The sequence below is a fragment of the Neolamprologus brichardi genome, chromosome 17, assembly GCF_056152115.1.
Source record: "Neolamprologus brichardi isolate AB-2024 chromosome 17, ASM5615211v1, whole genome shotgun sequence".
Lineage (NCBI taxonomy): Eukaryota > Metazoa > Chordata > Actinopteri > Cichliformes > Cichlidae > Neolamprologus > Neolamprologus brichardi.
Window position 1 is genome coordinate 36,250,317 of NC_142120.1, and position 20,796 is coordinate 36,271,112.

General features: G+C 40.6%; 1 protein-coding gene across 4 annotated transcripts in view; it reads right to left on the bottom strand.

Moving 5' to 3' along the window:
• Positions 1–20,380, bottom strand: part of LOC102781902 (DENN domain-containing protein 5B) — an 82,859-nt gene extending 62,479 nt beyond the window's left edge. For all 4 annotated transcript variants that reach the window (XM_087831007.1, XM_087831006.1, XM_087831005.1 and 1 more), the window contains exon 1: positions 20,058–20,380. In XM_087831007.1, the coding sequence (XP_087687133.1) occupies positions 20,058–20,166 (109 nt within the window). In that variant the 5' untranslated portion in view covers positions 20,167–20,380. The remainder of the gene's footprint in view (positions 1–20,057) is intronic.
• Positions 20,381–20,796: the final 416 nt, after the last annotated feature.

Consider the following 20,796-nt stretch of genomic DNA (forward strand, 5'->3'; position numbering starts at 1 on the left):
GTATTTTCCACCACTTTAAGGCACACTTAAAATCCTTTAATTTTCTCAAAAATCGAGAGTGTGCCTTATGTATGAATTCTGGTTGTGCTTACTGACCTCGAACCGATTTTGGCAGAAATCTGTTAAAAAATGTTTTAGTTCAACTTTGGTAAGCCGCACTGCTTGATGGATTGTCAGAGCATTACGGCTGCCGTAGTGAGGAGCTTCGCGGAGTAATCTTAGAAGTTAACAGGAAGTTAGCTCGCTAGTTTACACCTAAACATTTCATACCATGTTCTGACTGAGAGATTTTTGAAACGAATTAAAACGTACAGCTCTGTCATCACTTCCAACATAAATGAAGACAGAAAACTAAACAGCAGTGGCGTTTGCAGGGTTACTGAAGTTGGACTACCTGGTATATAATGATGTGCTACGTGATTGCTAGCGACACAGCTATGTTAGCATAACATTAGCACAGTGAAGCTGGAGGATGAACGCCAACTTTTTTTCCACTCGATAAAAGTTAACGTGAGGGATTCTGGTGGTCAGGGACAAATGCAGTCGCACAGCAGGATGCTATACACGGGCCAAACTTCAGTCAGGAGAACAACTGAGATTATTCATCCACAATACGAGGTTAGTTATTAATATACTGCAACAACACGGGAATAGAGCAGCTGCGAGAGAATTCAACATTAATGAATCAATGTTACGGAAGTGGAAGAAGCGCAGTTTTTGACTTTCCCCATATTTCAAAAGTGCTTCATCTCTTTGCCATGACTGTCGGCATAATTTGCAGATGATAATGGTTGTAGCCGCTGCGATGCTTTCGACCAAAACAGGCGCAGCTTGATGACATCATCAACATGCGCTATCGCAATAGAGCGGTATAGTCAAAATCTCTATCATTGGCCAACTTTATATCGTTTATATCTTATATCGTTTATATCGCCCACCCCTACTTGTAACGCACATTTACATTTGGAAGTTGGTTGGATTACGTTCACACCACAAACTAACTGCTCTGGAGTTTTTGAACCACTTTCTCCACACGGTCTCAGTGCGGCTGTTGTCCATACCCGAGTTCACACCGGACCAAGGGGATTTAAATGGACTAAACACAGCAGGTGTGAAAACACTCTTTGTCCAACCAGTTTCCCTGACAATGGTCGGCAGGCTGGCCCATCCTTTTGGCTTGCATCGGTTTTTGTAGGGCTTCAATCAGCTGTGTTGGCAGTTAAGTAGTTTGCTACAGAAATGCAAGAACAGCACTAATAAAAAATCTTTTGTAGTTTTGATTTGTTATTTTGTGTTTTTGTGCTTGTGTTTTAAAAAGTATTCCATCAGTTCTGCACTTATACGTAAGTGGAGAATCTTTTATTTTTAAACCAATGGAGCAAAGAATCTGAAGTATCCTGGATTGTTAGCTAATACAAAATTAAAATGTAATAACAATTGGCTTTTAAAGTGAATTAGCTGAAACAGTAGCAGCTGTGTTGTACCAATTAGATGTTTTTTTTAAAAAGGGGGAAAAAAGTGCATAACAGCGTTGATGATTCAAGGCTTCTTTTCTCACTTGATTTTAGCTTTTGGTTGATTCCTCCATCTCTCACGTCAGACAAGAGTTCATCTGCTGCTCCAACAGCGTTTCACACATCCCATGACCCCAGTGCTCTACAAGCAGCACCTGCTACATTTTGGCAGCCACACAAACATCTCATATGTGCATGGAACACAGATCCTCTCTAAACGGAGCCAGCGCCTGCTGTGCTGAGCTCAGCTGCCAGCGACTGGCACTGACTGGGTGAGAGCAGCACCAAGTCCGTCTCCTTAGCGACAATACAACTACAAATGGGGATTGTTGTTGAGGTATCAGAGGGAAAGGAAGGGGAGCAGGGAGGAGGTCAGGCTAATAGCTTCTAATCTCTTAATCATGATGGGTTATGCTTATAAGATGAGGCCTGCAGGGGGCGCTGCTGAGTCTGTGTGTACAGTGTGCCAAAGTGTAGGTCTGTAGGTGGTGATGCTAAATTTGATATTTAATCAAATTTGAAAAGATTAGTTTGCAAAAGCGTACATTTGACTGTGGAAAAAAAAAACAGCATCACATGCTTCCACATGGCAGCACCATGTGATATGACAATACAACTTTTGGGAGGGTGTGAGGGTATGCCAACCCCCCCTTGGTAGAAGCACATATTTCAATGGTTCTAAGGTAGTTGTTCTTCTTTTTTACTTGTGTCAGTGAGTAGTAAGCACCTACTGGAGCTGTCAGTGCTCCAGTGTACTACAGTGCTCTTGTGTAGCAGTGACTAGGCTCAGTTCAAGCAAATGTGCTTAAATACAAGTTATTTGGATGCGTCACCACTTGTCCGTCTGGACGGAGACTCAAACTCTCACCCTCAGATTACAGGAAGTTGGTTAAGGTGTTCAGAAATGACTCAGGAACCACCAAGGCTCAAGCCTGCCATGGAACGGAAACTGCTGGAATACCAACATCATGACTTTTCTCGCCACACATCGAGAGAGTGCCAGTCATGAAAAAAAGAAGCCTCTGTGTCAAAATCGATATTTGCAGCTGCCACCAACAAGCCAAATGGCTTCTGGAGAGAGGTTTTATGGTCAAACGAGACAAAGATTAAACTATTTTGTCACAATGAAAAGAGATATGTTTGAGGCGAGGTTTTCAGACTGAACAACAATCTACCAACTGTCAATATAATGTTGGTAGTGTCATATTGTGCAGGTGTTTAGCTGCCAGCGGCAGTGGTACATAATGAAGAAGAAGGACTACCTCCAAATTCTTTAACTTCAGCTCAAGTCAATAGTTGGGTGGTGTTTCCCTAGAGGACAATGATCCCATCAAAAGTGTTTTTGGAATGAGCAAAGCAGGCTAGCATTAGGTTTCTGGAATAGCCTGGTCAACTCATTGTCATTGGTGAATGGATTGGTTCTTATATAGTGCTTTTCTACTATACCTGAGGACTCAAACCACTTTATACAATCTGCAGCAGATTTTTCAAGTTCTTTATATCTAACATAAACACACATTCATACTCCCATGGAAGCATCAGAGAGCAGCTCGGGGTTCTCTTGCAAGGATTCCAAGGATATCTGGCATGCAGACTGGAGCATCCAGGGATCAAAGCACTAACTTTCCAATTAGTAGATGAGCTTCTCTACCTCCAGAGCTACAGCCACCCCTTGTTCGGAGACTGATGAAATCCTTCACGGGCACAATGAAGAAGGAAGCATTTACATACACAAAAAGAGAGGAGGAATGTGTCAGGATGCTGTGGGATTTGGAAGGGAAAATGCTAGCCTACAAGTCCCTTTATCTCTGCTAAGCTGTGGGCACCACAGTAGCTTGTGTTCAGCATTCTTTACTTATGACACGGCTGTGTCGGCACACAGCCAAACGTCGGGCTGTGAGGGGTGGAAGACCTACACACCCACCATCCATCAGTTTACTACCAAGTGTGTTATGGTATCCACCACATCACTGGTGAACCAGTAAGAGTTCAACTGAATTCTGTTTTATTTATATAGTGGCCAGTTCACGGTCAAGAAATTTAGATTCTATCAAAAGAGTCTAAATATTAGAAAGAAAACCCCAACAATGATGAGGAGGAAAACAAACATGTTATTTATCTTTGGTCCTTCTGTGTTTTGTTGTTATTTTGCTAATAAATTAATAAACACCAAATCAACACATTTATATATTTTTATTTATATTTCAGGAGGATTTTATTATTATCTTCATTTAGGAGAAAGTCAGGCCTGATAATGCCTCGCACATAAAAAAAGATTCTCCAGAGAGTCTGGTTTGTTTACAGCTTATTTATTTTATTTACCATCTGATAGTACATGGTGCTATCGTGTACTATCAGATGCTTGAGATGGTTTTAAACATGGGAAAACTGGATCAATGCATTCTTCTGTGTGTCAGAAAAAGAGACAAGAGAAAGATTTAAATGTTATTTTTACACTAGAGAGAAGCAATTTGATCTTTGTTTCTAGTTGTTTCTAGTTAAATTTTTAATTGAAAATAAAATATAATGTCACATCTGCTACTAGCTGTGTTTGAAAGTGTACAATACACCTGATGATACAAACTCCCAAGAAGTCCGCAGTTGTTTTCTGAGGATAGGGAAGTAATTTGGAACCTGTGTGTCTGTCACAATAAACATAGCAGTGTTGGCTCAATATATTTTATGTATTGATCTGTTGTGCACTGAATTACTCAGCAACTGAAAAAGCCTGAGGCACTGAGGCGTATTGTTACAGTGATCTTTAACAATCTAATGTTTTCTTTCCTTGTTTGTTTGGAGATTTCTAGAAAACTCGTTTCATCATAATTCTTGTTAGTCAGATCTATAATAAAATAGCATTGTTTAGAATTGCAATGTGCAATGCCTGTGGGTGTCATCGTTTCATAAACACTATTGTTGAGACGAGACAATAGCAAACGTGGCCAGCAGGTGTCCCTGTGGAGAAAGGCGCCCAATTGTTCTGGAAACTCGATGCAACTCCAGCACAACTGCTTCAAATGTTTCAGTGTTTCACAAAACACAGCTTTGTCCATCACTACAGACAAGGACATGTTAGCAGACACGCTGACAGGGAAACTACAACTATATACAAACACAAATCAATCAAGAGAGCAGACCATAAGAGGATTGTGGATTTGTGTTATCTGGACATTTTCACATTTTTCTGTTCCAGGTGCTGTATGTTTGTTTTTCTTTGTGTGATATTCTTTTATTATGTTTCCTCCTATTTTCTCCCCCCTTCCTTTTTTCTGCCTGTCAGCTTAGTCACTGTCATACTACACATATACTGTAACAACTGAAATTACCGTAATGGTTAAACAATAATATAAATGAATAAATACACAGATAAACAAACCACACAAACAAGAGGAGACCTCATCTTGGAAAAGCAAAACTACATTTGGCACAACATCACATTAAGAATTATTTTAATTTAATGTATTTTTAATGTATAATTTTGTTTGCAAAAGCTGCCAAACGAGAATTATGATTTTTTTTAAAGCAATGTGGTAAAAAATAACTAGTGGTGAAACAAGGTGGGCAGGAGCCAGGATAAGCTTTCAGGTGAGCAGCTCCAGCGAACACCAGTGTGAGTGGATCCCATTGATTGATACATGAGCTGCTAGTTAATATATCAGAAGGTCACACAGGCATCTGCCAGCTAGAAGTGATCTCAGTGAGTATGCAGCTTAACAGAACAAGAGAAATACAATAGCAATCAAAACTAAACTAAAAACTCAGTAACTGGAAATCTCAAACTGAGCTGCAAGCAACCCAAAGGTGAGTTAGAAATCATCACCATGTAGTTTGCAAAAAGCATAATCCCAAGATGATTGAAGCAGACAACTTTGTCCCCCTGGCTGTGCCTGAAATCCACAAAACCTATGAACAGAGCTCTGAGTGCAGTTGTAAAGGGAAAAATATAAGTTTACAATGTTTGGTAAGTGTGACCAGGATGTTCTTCCTAAATATTCAAACTCATGATGTCATGGATCAGCTGCATATCTTGTGGATTAGGACTAGTGGTGCAACGGATCACGGTTCCGTAATCCGAACCAATCCCACTCCACGGTTCGGCACGCACGTGAGCCGAAGATTCGAAACAGAAGAAAAAAAGTATGTGTATGGTGCGCGTGGTGGGTCTGTCAAGCAGTAGTTATGGCCAGCGCTAGCGGTCAAAGTGGAGGAGCAGAGGAGTTTGCGGCATTTAAGCATCCCTTTCCTGCCCAGTCCTAAAGCTATTACAAAAGCTACTGGGGTGTTTAGCTGCAGACGGGAGGCCGTATGATGAACGTGCTTGAGCCACGCTACGCGTCCACTTTAGTGGCAAGATCGTTCCAAGCATGTATGAGCAGGAAAAGATTTAAGTTATGGCTGAACTGTCCCAGGCATCTTCTGTTGCCCTAACTACAAACGGGTGGAGCTCCAGGGCAACGGAAAGCTACGTGACCGTGACCGCTCATTATGTCACAGCGGAGTGCGATATGAGCGGTATGTATTATTGTAGGGCCTACCTTACAATATAAAGCGCCTTGTGGCGACTGTTGTAGTGATTTGGCGCTGTATAAATGAAACTGAATTGAATTGAGTGGTAGATGCAAAGCCCTATACTGCCCTATATTGTACCATAATTTGTTTTTATATAATTTTGTGGAATAAGTATTGAGTTGAATGTTTTTAACAGGCAAAAAATACTTCACTAAGTAAATAAGTAAATGTTAAATTTTTATCTTTTTTCTTTTTTTGTTGATCCAAAAAATTGATCCGATCCGCGACTTAAAAAAGGGGTGATCCGATCCAAACCGTGAGATTTCTGATCCGTTGCACCACTAATTAGGACCCAAATACAGGACTCAGACTCAGTGAACTCAAACCTTAGTCCAAAACATTGGCAGAGCAGGAACTCCAAGTGTCCAGGACACAACATAAAACATCAGGAGGAAGTTATACGTAACACAAAACACAGAGAACAATCGCTGTCAAAATAAAACAGGAAGTAAAATACAACTAAACTTGGGGACCAAGATCAACTTGACAGAGGAGAAATGGACACACGAAAACAGAGAAACAAGACTGGAACACAAAAAGGGACGAACTAAATACTACCTAGCAGACACCAAACCCAAAAATAACCTAAGATGAAGGATTGCTGACAGATATGATAAACAACACGAAGGAAGATATAAACACTGCAACCAATGTTGCAAAAAACAAAGCAAAACAGGAAACGAGACTAAAACACATCACATCACTGGCCTGATTATCAAAGCCAAAAGGAATCATAAGCCTACAAATCATAAGTTTGTAAATGAAGCATGGCAGACCCGACAACATATTCGCACTTTATTTACACTTTGTTACAGTTTTCGTTTCTTACAACTCTTGGCCGCATCTTTTCAGCTGTCAGCCACACACAACACCAACAACAACAACTTCAGTCAGGACCGAGTACAGACAGGGCAGGCGTGACGAGCTGATCCGGCGCCACAGACTACGCCCCGCCACACGGTGGTTTCACGCCATGAAATTAAGCCATTGCTGAAAAGCATTTTAGCAAAAGTTTACAAATCATTTGATGTATACATCAATATATATGAGGTAAGAAGCAAAGCTCCTTCAATCAGTAGTCAGTCCGAAGAGCGACTGCTCTGGCCGCCCTGTTAGAACCCATGGGACGACTAGAGAGAGCCGACTTCGTAACTGTGCATTTCTTTGTGTACATGTGTGTCAATAGTCAGCTGTTAGCATGGCAGCTGTACCCACAGGGATGTGGTGACAATGATGTTACTGAGGGGGGAGGGAGTTCCCAGAGAAACGGCAGCTCAGAGGTGCAGCCGCTGTGGATTCATAATAGGGCTGCCACAAACGATTATTTTGATAGTCGACTAATCAGATCCATTGAACGTACAACGTACAGCTTATTGCACCAGCAGCATCTGCTCTTATATAACTATCATTACCTTACAGCTTTAAGTGTTTAAGGTATGTGCTAACTAAAAATAAAGACAAGATGATAGTTTATTAAATTTGCAGATTGTTTCGGTGGAGTTTAATAAACTCCTTGCTATCTAAAATATAACAGGACACTGGAGTATATTCTCCAGCATCTCACACTTCTGATAATCAGTTGTCTGCTTGACGTTTATTCAGCTGTGTAAAAACTATAACTTTAATGTCAGCCAAACCGATTTACTCAGGAACAAATAAAATACTAAAAAAAGCCAAACAATAACATTTTTAAGTTATCTAAGTGACTTATATATCATGTTTAACCTGAGTAGCGAAAGACGGCGGTGGGTTTGAAAACGATTAGCCGGGAGTCCGGTGTTCTCACGGCTCTAGCGAGCCTTGCCCCCGGCTAGCTATCGAGCTAGTGGCTAACAGACGTCTTCGAAAACGTCGGAGCGCTTTTGAAAATATGTGGTGTCTTGATAAACTGAGCAGATATTTGAGGTTTACACAGCTACATTCTCGCCTGAAAATATGTTAAACGTTTATTTTGTGACCCAGAAGACCCTCGGAAGACGTGTCAGTGGGATTAAGGAGGTCCTCAAAGTATTCCTTCCACCGCCCGACAATTTTCTCAGTCGACGTCAGCAGCGCTCCACTAGCACTATTACACAGTGCAGGTAGAGCACCGCTTTCTCGTCCTGAGACGCCTGACGGTTTGCCAGAATCTCTTCGAGGCAGTCCGAAAGTCTTTTTCCATGGCCTCTCCGAACTCCTCCCACACCCGAGTTTTTCTTCAGCCTCTGCCCGAGCCACATTCTGCTTGGCCTGTCGGTACCACAGGCTAACCAAGCCCGATAGGACTCCTTCTTCAGCCTGGTGGCTCCCTTCACCTCTGGTGTCCACCATTTGGTTCAGGGGTTACCACCACGGCAGGCACCAACCACCTTGCGGCCGCAGCTCAATGCAGCAGCTTCGGCAATGGCGATGCTGAACATGGTCCATTCGGACTCAATGTCCCCAGTCTCCCTCGGAATGCTGTTGAAGCTCTGCCGGACTGGGGCCTCTGCTAGACGTTCCCAGCACACTACGCGTTTAGGTGCACCGGATCTGTCCAGTGTCCTCCCCCGTCACCTGATCCAACTCACCGCCAGGTGGTGATCAGTTGATAGCTCAGCCCCTCTCTTTACCCGAGTATCCAGAACATATGGTCGCAGGTCTGGTGATACGATTACAAAATTGATCATCGACCTGCAGCCTAGAGCGTCCTGGTGTCTAGTTTCTTTATTGCTTTAATTAGTCTAAACTAATTTTAATCCACCAATAAAACTACTTCTCAAGAAAGGAGTAAACAAAGTTGTGTTTTGCTTGCTAAGAAATTACTACGTTTTTTAAAAAAATGCATATATAAAAACAATTTTAAAGATACATACTTGGGAGCAGAACCAATGGGTGTGGTGCTCTGAGAGACAGACTAAGATATTGTTGGTTTGGGTCTCTTTGTGATATATATTGATGTAGCAAAATTTTTCCAACAGTGTGCTATTAGGTCAGTCTGCTGTATCTAAAGCTTCTCCCAGTTAGGCATAAGCATCTGGAATTAGTTTAACCATATATCTTTAAGATGAACCACAATCATATTAGTCATGCACAACAAAGCCCTATCATGTGGAATGTTGGTCTTAGTGACAGCACCAACATCCCAAAGAAATTGCCTGGTTCTGCCAGAGGTTTCTTCCTGTTAAAAGGAAGTTTTTCCTTCCCACTGTCACCAAAGTGCTGCTCATAGGGGGTCATATGATTTAGAGCTGCCACGATTAGTCGACTAGTCACGATTACGTCGACTATCAAAATCGTCGACGACTGATTTAATAGTCGACGCGTCGTTTGAAGCTTTGTAAGATCCCAAAAGACGCAGGAATAAGTAGTAGGATTTAAGAGTGTAATAACGGACTGAAACAGAAGATGGCAGCACTGCATGTACAAGGATGCCAGCTGCCGTTAAACCCCGAAGAAGAAGTAGCTGTGTCCCAGAATTCATAGCGCAGCCCAGCTCAGTTTCCAACAATGGCAACAGCTAGTTAGTTTTAATATCACTCTTATTATTCTTTCTGGGTCACAAAATAAACGTTTAACATATTTTCAGGCGAGAATGTAGCTGTGTAAACCTCAAATATCTGCTCAGTTTATCAAGACACCACATATTTTCAAAAGCGCTCCCACGTTTTGGGAGACGTCTGTTACCCACTAGCTCGATAGCTAGCCGGGGGCAAGGCTCACTAGAGCCGTGAGAACACCGGACTCCCGGCAAATCGTTTTCAAACCCACCGCCGTCTTTCGCTACTCAGGTTAAACATGATATATAAGTCACTTAGATAACTTAAAAATGTTATTGTTTGGCTTTTTTTTAGTATTTTATTTGTTCCTGAGTAAATCGGTTTGGCTGAGATTAAAGTTATAGTTTTTACACAGCTGAATAAACATCAAGCAGACAGCTGATTATCAGAAGTGTGAGATGCTGAGAATTTACTCCGGTGTCCTGTTATATTTTAGATAGCAAGGAGTTTATTAAACTTCACCGAAACAATCTGCAAATTTCATTAACATTTAATAAACTATCATCTTGTCTTTATGTTTAGTTAGCACAGACTTTAAACACTTAAAGCTGTAAGCTAATGATAGTTATATAAGAGCAGATGCTGCTGGTGCAATAAGCTGTACTGTTGTACGTCCAATGGATGATGATCTGATTAGTCGACTATCAAAATAATCGTTTGTGGCAGCCCTAATATGATTGTTGGGTTTTTCTCTGTATGTATTATTGTAGGGTCTACCTGACAATATAAAGCCCCTTGAGGCCACTGTTGTTGTGATTTGGTGCTGTATAAATTAAATTGAGCCTTCAAAGCACAATGACACAATGGCTCCGTTAAAACCTAGAGTACTGTGAGCGTCCTGAGGCTTATTAAAGCTTTACCTGGAAAAACATTATAGAAAAAATGGAGCCATGATAACAACAGACACAGACAAAGACATGTTTGTTCAAAAGACCGGTGAAAAACAGCTGGTGTGAGAGAGTGTGTGTGTGCTCTCAGTGGGTAAAGTGTATATCTATCTTTGTGCTGCCTTGACACTAACCTTCGAACTACACTGGAGCATAGAGACACAGCTCACTGGAGCGCCCAATGCAAATATGCATTCTGGTTGAAACTCTTAGAAATGACTGAAAAACATCTGTACACAAGGGATTCAACATGATATTCTGCTTTCCACAGATGCAGCTTAGACAAAGCAAACAAACACATTTAGGACGTCCACCTGTGTTATCCACAGCACCAAGTTATATCAATCTAAAACTGAAGAAGAAAACTAAATATAAAAAACAAAACAAGACAACACAGTTGATTTTGTGCGTGAGCCCAAGTTTTTTAAAGTCTTAAAAAATAGCCCTGATATAACTGTGATGTCGTCTGGGTGATCTAATTGCAGCCATTGAGAGTCGAAGGTTATACAACAAATTTCTTTATGCAAACACTTGAGTGAAGTTTATATTATTCATTCTGATCTTTGCAGTCCACCACGTCTTGAGCAAAATATTTAGCTCTTTAGCTGCTAAGCGCTTTACTATGATTATTATACTTGTATCTGGGTCTGTGGCTTCTGGAACAATGAACTAAAAATGAAATAAAACAGGCAAAAACATTTTTTAGTAGGGGTGGGGGAAAAATCGATACTGTGTAGTATGGTGATATTTTGTTTGCTAATAATGTATCAATACAGGGACAGCAGAAATCGATATTTTGTTACAAAAAAGGTTTTTGTGCTCTGACTTCAGAGCATGTTGATCCTTTTTCTGAGCAAGAATCCTGACATTCCTTCACTGTCCAAATGTGTTTAACTTTTTTTTGGCAGCAATAAACATGACAGTTTACTTATTTTAATTTAAGACGTGTTTTATTTTAATGAAGTTTAAAACTTTTTTATTTAATGTAAAATTATATTTTGTTTTAATTTACTTTCAAATTCTTCAGTTGCTGAAGGGGCTGCATAGTTTTCACAAATTGCATAGTTCAGAATAGCTATAATTGTACCAGATGGTTGCGTTCAGTTAAGTTGGACTAGACTGTAATACAAACCGTTCAGTTTGTCAACAATAAAACTGAAATGAGAGAAAGACTGAGTGTGAGACTTTGATATTAGATCAAATGAATATTGATAAAGTTTACCTTTATGTACAGAATCTGAATATCGCAAAATATTTTTAAAAATTGCAATAATATCGTATCGTGCGTTAAGTATTGTGATGATATCGTATCGTGGGATGTATGGTGATTCCCACCTCTATTTTTTAGGCTACAGTTTTTAGTGGTTTCATCTCTTTCTGTGACAGTAGTCGCAGACTGGAGGGATTTTCTTCAATTTTCTCACTATTTATTTATTTATTTTAAATCCCTGTTCATCAGCTTCTCTCCCGATCAGACTGTGCACCTATCAGATTTGACCGTTTTGTCACGTTTCACTGCTGCACTAAACAATCCAAGCCAGTCTTTCAGAAATAGCAGCTGAGTTGCTCTAATCTGCCTTGACAAGTACACCAACACCCTAATTACATAACCTGGTGTTGCTTTAAGGGTAGGAGAGAGGGCTTTATTTGTATGTGACTGAATGTGGCTCGAGCTCAATCACACAGATTGAAACACAGTTAGCTACGAGGTAATGATGTGATGATGGAGGAGATTTTGGCTGTGAAATAATAGGACAATCCATCAAGGTACTTATGCTAACAATGTGGGATTAGCAGGGTTTACCAATCATCTGTATTTAACATCCTAAGATTAACAGAGACAGCTGATAGAAGCTGTAGTTTTACATCAGACAATATCAAGGTCAAAGAATGATTTCAAACTGGTACCAGTTATGGTAGATCACATTTCACAACAGAAAAGATCAACAGAGACAATATGACATGAACTGTTCATCTGAGAGAGGTCGTGCTTTTGTTTATTCAGCCTTATCACACAGACCAGAGGTCAGTAGATGAGTTGGAGCTCATTCTCTGAAAAATCAAAGTCCAATTCGGCTAGTAAAAGGATCAGGACACACACACACACACACACACACACACACACACTGTGGATTGACAAATGAGAGGATGCAGTTTTCACCCTAGAAAACTCTCTTACCCACCTAAGATCCAAACTCTTTCATGATGTGCACTTTTAATTTCTCTTTGCTATTTGGGCTGATTGGAACCTGATGAATGTAAAAACAACCTGGTTTTTGTTTCTGAGAAAGGATTATATAATTCTATAAGAGCAGAAGCAATCAAAAGTGACAACTTACTATCTCAAAAGCATTTAAAAAAGTCTCTGCGAGCACTGTGACCTCACAAAGGTAAAGTGAGCTCATTACACATCTCGACTGTCTCATATGACAGGCTTTATGGTGTTTGTATAAATTCTTCCAACATTTTCTGGTATCCGTGAACAAAACAGCTACAGTGAGGTGATGTCAGCAGCAGCTCTAATCCGTCATAAGGGGTCTTAGCTACCACTGGGCAGTCTATCTCAGTTATGTAAGGAGATTTACAGGCACTGTGCCATAACACCACACTCTGCAGTTACCGTGATCAAGTTTATCAGAGCCAATACTGCCTGTATGTGTCCCCTGGCTGTATTATGCTGGAGCATTATATTTAAAATCAATGAAAACTAATTTGGACTCATTAGTCAAAGCTTAGCTTTCAGTGTACTCTGTTTTTAGTTAGCTCCTCCCAGTAGCTTCTGTTTATATTGTGGCTATTGATTTTTCTTTTCATTGCTAACTTATTTTTCTATCAAAAGTGATAGGATGACACACACACACACACACACACATATGTGAATCAGTTGATGAGTAAACCTGTAAACTTGTAGCTTTTTCCCATGGTTTTGGTTTGTTTCCACACAGAGAAAAACCCAAGTGAACTCCAAGCGAACCAAAATGCGTCACTAGAAACCACGTGAGAATGTCCAGCCTGCTCATTGGCCCAAAGTGTCTGTGGAGGTAGTAACAACAGTAACTACAGGAAGAAGATGCTGAGTTCCATCAGAGAACATAGAGAATTTCCATTTATCTCACACGTAAATTGTAAATGCATGGGTGCTTCTGCCAACAACCATTGCAGTCTCTCTCTGCAGCTTCCCTTTAACTCTTCAGGCTCGTGCATGTTTATCCCATAATTAAATGCAGCCGCTCTGAACAGCTGCAATCAAAGAACAAAACCTCGAGCCTCTATACAAAATCAGTAACAGAAAAAAAAGTCAGTGGAGATGACTCATCATGGTCATGTCCAACTACAACTGTTGCAGAAATCTACAAGAAACGATCTTTTCGGCTTTCACTGCCTCTTTTGTCTCTTAAAGGTCATGTTGAGACAGAACATATGGCGCTTGGGGTTAGAGGTCACTTCAAGGGAGGGGCTATGAGATGGTTGTTCAGGCCTTTCAAGAGCAACTGCTCACTTTGGTTTAAGAGACTGAGAGGGGTTTGCGAAGGGATATTACGGCAACAGCTCCCAGCATCCTTTGAGGTTGGCAGGCCCCGCTGACTCCCACAAGCAGACGATCGACCATTACCACCCCCCGACTCTTAACTTTGATTAGCAGCCTCTCATCCAGGATGGGGCCCCATATCTCCTGACACTTTGCTTGACACTCTCTTTGCTTCCCTTTTATCAATGCAGCGCTGCTCCAAACAGTAAAGTGTCATTTACAACTACGGTGTAGGCTGAATCTATGTACAGCATACACACATGGCCCATGCCATTGCCAGCATTTATATCTGTGCAGTCCAATGCAACATGCAGTTACATTTCTAGGGAAATGCACCTCACATTGCAGGATTTCAGAATAGTCTGTGGTTATGATGTGACTATAGCACAGAATTATAAATTCCCTGTAAAACTAACAATCTAAAATGTAAAGGACTAAGAAAAAAACAGCAGCATTTTTTAAAAGTTAAATCAAACATCTGTGAGCAAGATCTGGGATCTTTTTCAACACTGAACATCCGACACAACTATGTGGCACGCGTAGAGTCGAGAGGTGACTATTATTTCATAGTTCACAATGCCATAGAATTCATTTCATCATTTCATTTGTTTATCTTCATGCTACTTGGTTAAGTGAAGCAAAATTAAACAGATTATTGTTCCAGGAAATCTATAAGAGAGTCTGACATTATATGTTGGCCCAAAAATGTAAATAGGGCTGCCACGATTAGTCGACTAGTCACGATTACGTCGACTATCAAAATCGTCAACGACTGATTTAATAGTCGACGCGTCGTTTGAAGCTTTGTAAGATCCCAAAAGACGCAGGAATAAGTAGTAGGATTTAAGAGTGTAATAACGGACTGAAACAGAAGATGGCAGCACTGCATGTACAAGGATGCCAGCTGCCGTTAAACCCCGAAGAAGAAGAAGCTGTGTCCCAGAATTCATAGCGCAGCCCAGCTCAGTTTCCAACAATGGCGGCAGCTAGTTAGTTTTAATATTACTCTTATTATTCTTTCTGGGTCACAAAATAAATGTTTAACATATTTTCAGGCGAGAATGTAGCTGTGTAAACCTCAAATATCTGCTCAGTTTATCAAGACACCACATATTTTCAAAAGCACTCCGACGTTTTCGGAGACGTCTGTTACCCACTAGCTCGATAGCTAGCCGGGGGCAAGGTCACTAGAGCCGTGAGAACACCGGACTCCCGGCAAATCGTTTTCAAACCCACCGCCGTCTTTCGCTACTCAGGTTAAACATATATATAAGTCACTTAGATAACTTAAAAATGTTATTGTTTGGCTTTTTTCAGTATTTTATTTGTTCCTGAGTAAATCGGTTTGGCTGAGATTAAAGTTATAGTTTTTACACAGCTGAATAAACATCAAGCAGACAGCTGATTATCAGAAGTGTGAGATGCTCGAGAATTTACTCCGGTGTCCTGTTATATTTTAGATAGCAAGGAGTTTATTAAACTTCACTGAAACAATCTGCAAATTTCATTAAAATTTAATAAACTATCATCTTGTCTTTATTTTTAGTTAGCACATACCTTAAACACTTCAAGCTGTAAGCTAATGATAGTTATATAAGAGCAGATGCTGCTGGTGCAATAAGCTGTACGTTTTACGTCCAATGGATGATGATCTGACTAGTCGACTATCAAAATAATCGTTTGTGGCAGCCCTAAATGTAAATATGGTTAAATCACTTGTAAACTGCTGAGTGGGATCTAATCTGATTGAGGAGAAACACACAAAGTCTACCTGAAAGCTCCACAGGTTTACCAAACAACACCTTCAATGGTTTTTGGTTTTTCTGGATAGATCTTTTTAACCAAAGAGCATCCGCCAGCTTGAGCGAGTTTGGTGAAAGCATATGACAATAAATGAAGGAGGTACCATCAGAATGGTCAATCACTGGTTGTGATATCGTACTTTTCTACTCAAGCATTTAAAGCACTTTATACAACATGTCTCATTCACCCATTTACACACATTCATACAAGTGTTTGTTGTTCTTTTGAGGAACATCAGAACTCAGTCAGGAGAAAACTTTTGTCTCCATGTCAAGTGAGGCAAAAACCTCCACAGTCATTAAAAAGTCCACCTTTAGTGACAAGTTTTATAATAAGAGGATGCTGTTGGTCAAACATTGAAGAAAGCAGAGTGGAGTCAATAGCCTGAGTGTGTGTAGGGGAGTAGAGGAGGCACTGCTTAGGCCTGGCTGTGTGTTATATTACAGAGATGTGCTCAGTGTAGCCTGGAGGAAGTGTCCAAACAGATTACTCTAAAAGGCTTAACGACAGGCCGGCCATGCTGACAGAACACGAGGCAACAAACGGGGGACAGCAAAGTAAAAGAGACTGAGGCTAGAGGAGAGGAGAAGGAAGTAATGATGCGTGAAGAAAGAAATCCACATTCAGAAAGACTCAGATCTGTAGCAAAAGCAAGCAAAGTGGAGTCACTGTCCAAAAGGACAAAACCTCGGAGTTAAAATTTCTATTAGAAAATGAGATCAACATTATTATTACAATACAAGAACTGCAGAGATGTTAGCAGTCATGAGCCGTTATAAGTGTCTGTGCCATATAATCTGTCCATTACCCATGCACGCTATTGTTCACGTGAGTCAACAGGCGCGTCCATTACTGTTGTTAGTCCCTGTCATTAGCATACTTGTCATGTTGGCCATTATGATGCAGTCGTTGTGCTGACTGCTCTCAGGCTGCTCTGGTGCAGACAGATGGTCCAGGCCGGAGGGGAGTTTTAGCAGTTTAAATCCCATTGTGGCCTGCAGCAGCAGCCCAAAGACACTTCCACGTCACGGCTGTCCTGTAAGCCCCTGTGCTTCAATGATATTTAAACCTGCACTGGGCAGCTTCCAAGCTAGCAGCAAGGGAGGTTACTGTGCACACACAATATTAAGAGTCATAAATGGGTATAGAACGGCCCATCGGAGAAGTAAATCTCCCCAGGGATCACACAGCATCTCACAATATGACACGATCACAATGAGAGATTATTATTGAGATTTTTAATATATTGTATTGCAATAACATATATTTCTAATTTATCAAATTATTTCAACCGCAAATCCTGTTCTCACAGTTAACTTTGTCAGTTTCTGTTGTATCCAATAAAATAAAAGTTATTTTTGCTACAACCTGCCATAAATGTTGCCATAAGATGAAAGTTGAAATCACATCATATATGTTTATTCTTTTTATGGTTGAGCAAGCTTAACATAAACAGTTGAACTGTTAATGAAAACATTTTAGATACATTCCTGAAAACAGGAATGGTTATGAAAGGTTATGAAAGTGTCTTTCATAACCTGGAAGATTTAGGCTACAGGGGTCTGAAAACCACCAGCTGCTTCCCCTCCACCAAGAGCGCATACCTTTCTTACATTGAGAGACAGAAGAGAGATGTGCAAGCCATGACCTCATATCTAAATCTACACGTGACAGCTCTCACCCCAAAGTTAGCTTTTCAGGCTGGTCACTTTAACTCCACAATGCTGCTGACCCAAAATGCATCTGGTGTTAGAATGCACAAACTATTTTAGGGCCTGTATGACAGCCAGGATGTATTTATACCCCTGAGGCTGAGTGGTGTGGTATGGGCTGTGGGCCTGGGCTGAGACAGTGACTTCTGACAGGAGACATTTAACCAGTTAAGAAAAAGTTCCTCACCAGCTGATTGATTCTGAAGATTTCAGCTCAAGAGCAGAAGATGAGTTTGACTGCATTCAAATACTCAAAAGACCCCTTTTGAAGGATGCAGGTGGATGATATCAAGGATTGCCACAATAACACAGTGGCCAATGAGCTAGGATATACTACGCTCAGGATTGGCTGGTTACCAACAACGAAACTTTTAAAAATAAGAGTGAGCATTGTCCAAGAGGAAATAAATTGTGCTTGATGTTATTTTCTCTGACGTATAAATTAATGAAAATATAATTAAAAATACAAACTGATACAATTACCCACACATGGACCATGTGGGAAACACTTGTATGATAACAGACATACAGGGAGAGCGAGAAGGTATGACCAACTCTAAAAGGAGGTTGAGGCAGGTCTGCAGGAAGTTGGGTCCTCTTACTAAAACAATAAGCAGAGGGAAATAAGGCCACTGTAGCGCACAAAAAGCTGGGAGGAGGGGAGTCGCAGCCTAAAAAAAGCAGAAACAGCCTAATGTGGGTCACTCTGTTTGTTTCTGCCTCTAACTTAGGGGCAAAAGAATAAGTGGGGTGCTGAGATGCTGCCTAAGCTTGAAAAACAACCAAACATCATCTTTGTGTACAACTGGAGATCACCAGAGACCGTGGCATCAGATCTGATTACAGACAGTCAGAGCAGCTATTTCACACTTTTTACTATAGTTCATAAACATTTAGTTCATTTATAAGAAAAACTGATCCCATATTCTTTTCCTGATAAGATTTCTTCTTTTCACAGCCTGAAAGCCCAAACAACAGGCTATTTTATTTGACTGGGATTTCTCATGGTAATAGTTTGACAGCATGACGAGGCTATACTACATCATCTTTCAGCCTTTGTTGTGTCCCAAAAGTATGTATGATGAAATTACCAAAGATACGCTATTTGAGCAGAAACAGCCTCAATGATTTGGGATGAAGGATTTCTTGAGCTGGTCCAGACGCTCATCCAGAGGCTCACTCTTAGAGCTGACTAACTAATCTTGTGATTTTCTTTTTTAAACAGGGAATCCTCACCAAGCTGGCCACTTCACCACTGATCACCTTTGATGAAGTTTAAAGCATAGGACGCATATAATGTATCTTTGGTATAAAACTGTAGCTTCCCACCACAGTAGTTTTAAGTATATTTTTAAAATACTTACTTATAAGGGTGTTTTTTAAACAAATGATGCCTTTACAGTTTGTATCTCAGCAGTGCAGCAGAGTAGCATCACTGCTGAGCAGATAGCCACAGTCAAGCAGCGTCTTTATGGAAAGCAAGGATAAGCAATTGGTTTATGAAACCCAGTGCTGGGAAGTTATTTCCCCCTTTCAATAAAATTTTAATATATATCTGTGTATATGTTCAGTTTTGTTTGTTCTAGATTAACTTCACTCGTTCAGGCTTTAAGCCAAGTCACTTGTGTGCAACATGAACACATTGACTTTACAATTCGCAACTTTGCCCCAGAGGCAAAAGTTACAATTCAACTGTGAGTGAATGCATCTGTGACAAAGTAAACGTGCTGAAACTGAGGTTGGTGCCACTGAAGAGCAGACATGGCTCTTCTTCAGTCTTCTTCAGATGACAACAGGGATCCTGCCAGCTATGTACAGCAATTACATGTCAAAAAATACATTCTGCTGTGGAGAAAATATCACCATCTTAGTCCACACCTGTGGTAGTACTGAACGTAACTATGCTTTTTTTTTATTTTACTATTAAAACTCATACAAACAAACCGGCGAAGAACACGTAATATATCCAAACATGGCTTTATTTTGTTGTAAAGGTTACTTAAAATGTATAATTTTAAGCCACAACAAGCATCAAACAAATCGATTCATTTGGGAAACACTGAAGCTACAGAGCAGCTCTGAGACGTAGCACAGCACAGGAAGCCGAGATCAGATTATAGGATTCGGAAAAGATAGGTTACTGCTGATTTCTCAAAAGCTTATTACCTTAAACGACACTGGTTTCCGCAGCTCATATACTGTGATCAGACAGGAACGATGCGTATCTTTATTCCGTTCACCTAATGTACAGACACTGCTTACTTATTAAGTAACTCTTTGAAGTAACTGTTTCATTCCACTTGTTTGTAAAGATGTGTATGTGTCACTTGTGTTTTAGGGTGTTCTGAAATCTCACTATATGTTACATAAATGTATTAAATGGTTTACAATAAAAAGTCAGAGCTCCATAGCGGTGGATGGGTCGTTACAGTTAACAACACTGTGTTAAGCGAGAGGGGACCGTTGCGGTTCCGTTTGACTTTAAAACACGTTCATAACTCAACAACAGAAAAGAAGCCACATACCTGCTAACTCGTCCGGTTCAAGTCCCGTTTCTGTGTCTATTCCACAAATAACAAAGTAGTGCGCGAAGCGGCAGGGCGCCGCGGCCGACCCCGCGGAGGTCCCGCTCATCCCGGCTTCGGTGAGCTGCGCGGTCCGTTCCTAGTTCTTCAAGCGATACATCCAAGAGGAAAAGGCGGGGGGCTAAATCAAACGCTCCAGTCTTTGATAACGCTCTTCTGCTACGCGTCGTATGAGAAAACGAAACATTCGCAGTATAAGAGCTGCTTTATAAAAGTTACCTTTCAGTGACCGGAGCTTCTGTGCAGCTTCCCAACACACTACTAACTCTACGGGAGAAGAGCTGTGAATCCCCGCCTCGGCAAAGCTCGGAGGAGTCGATGACGAGGCGGGATATTCAAATACAACCTATGGTCCTCATATTCGTCAAGCTGACAGACTGCAACACACGGCTGCTCGTTTATAAATAAATAATTAAATAAATACCCTACTTTAAAAATATGACTGACTATTTGCATTTTTGTAGGGATTTAAGGTCATTTTCATGACTTTTCAGCACAATTTAATAGTTTTAAAAGATCTTATCACCCATACCCCATATTATGTCACTTCCATTTTCTAATAATAAAAAGTTGTGTCCAACTAACTTTTAAAGGCACATAAAAATCAACCTTTGAAAATGACAAATTAGAAAAGAGACAAAATTTTCTTCCATGTAAAAACACGTAATATTAGCCACAT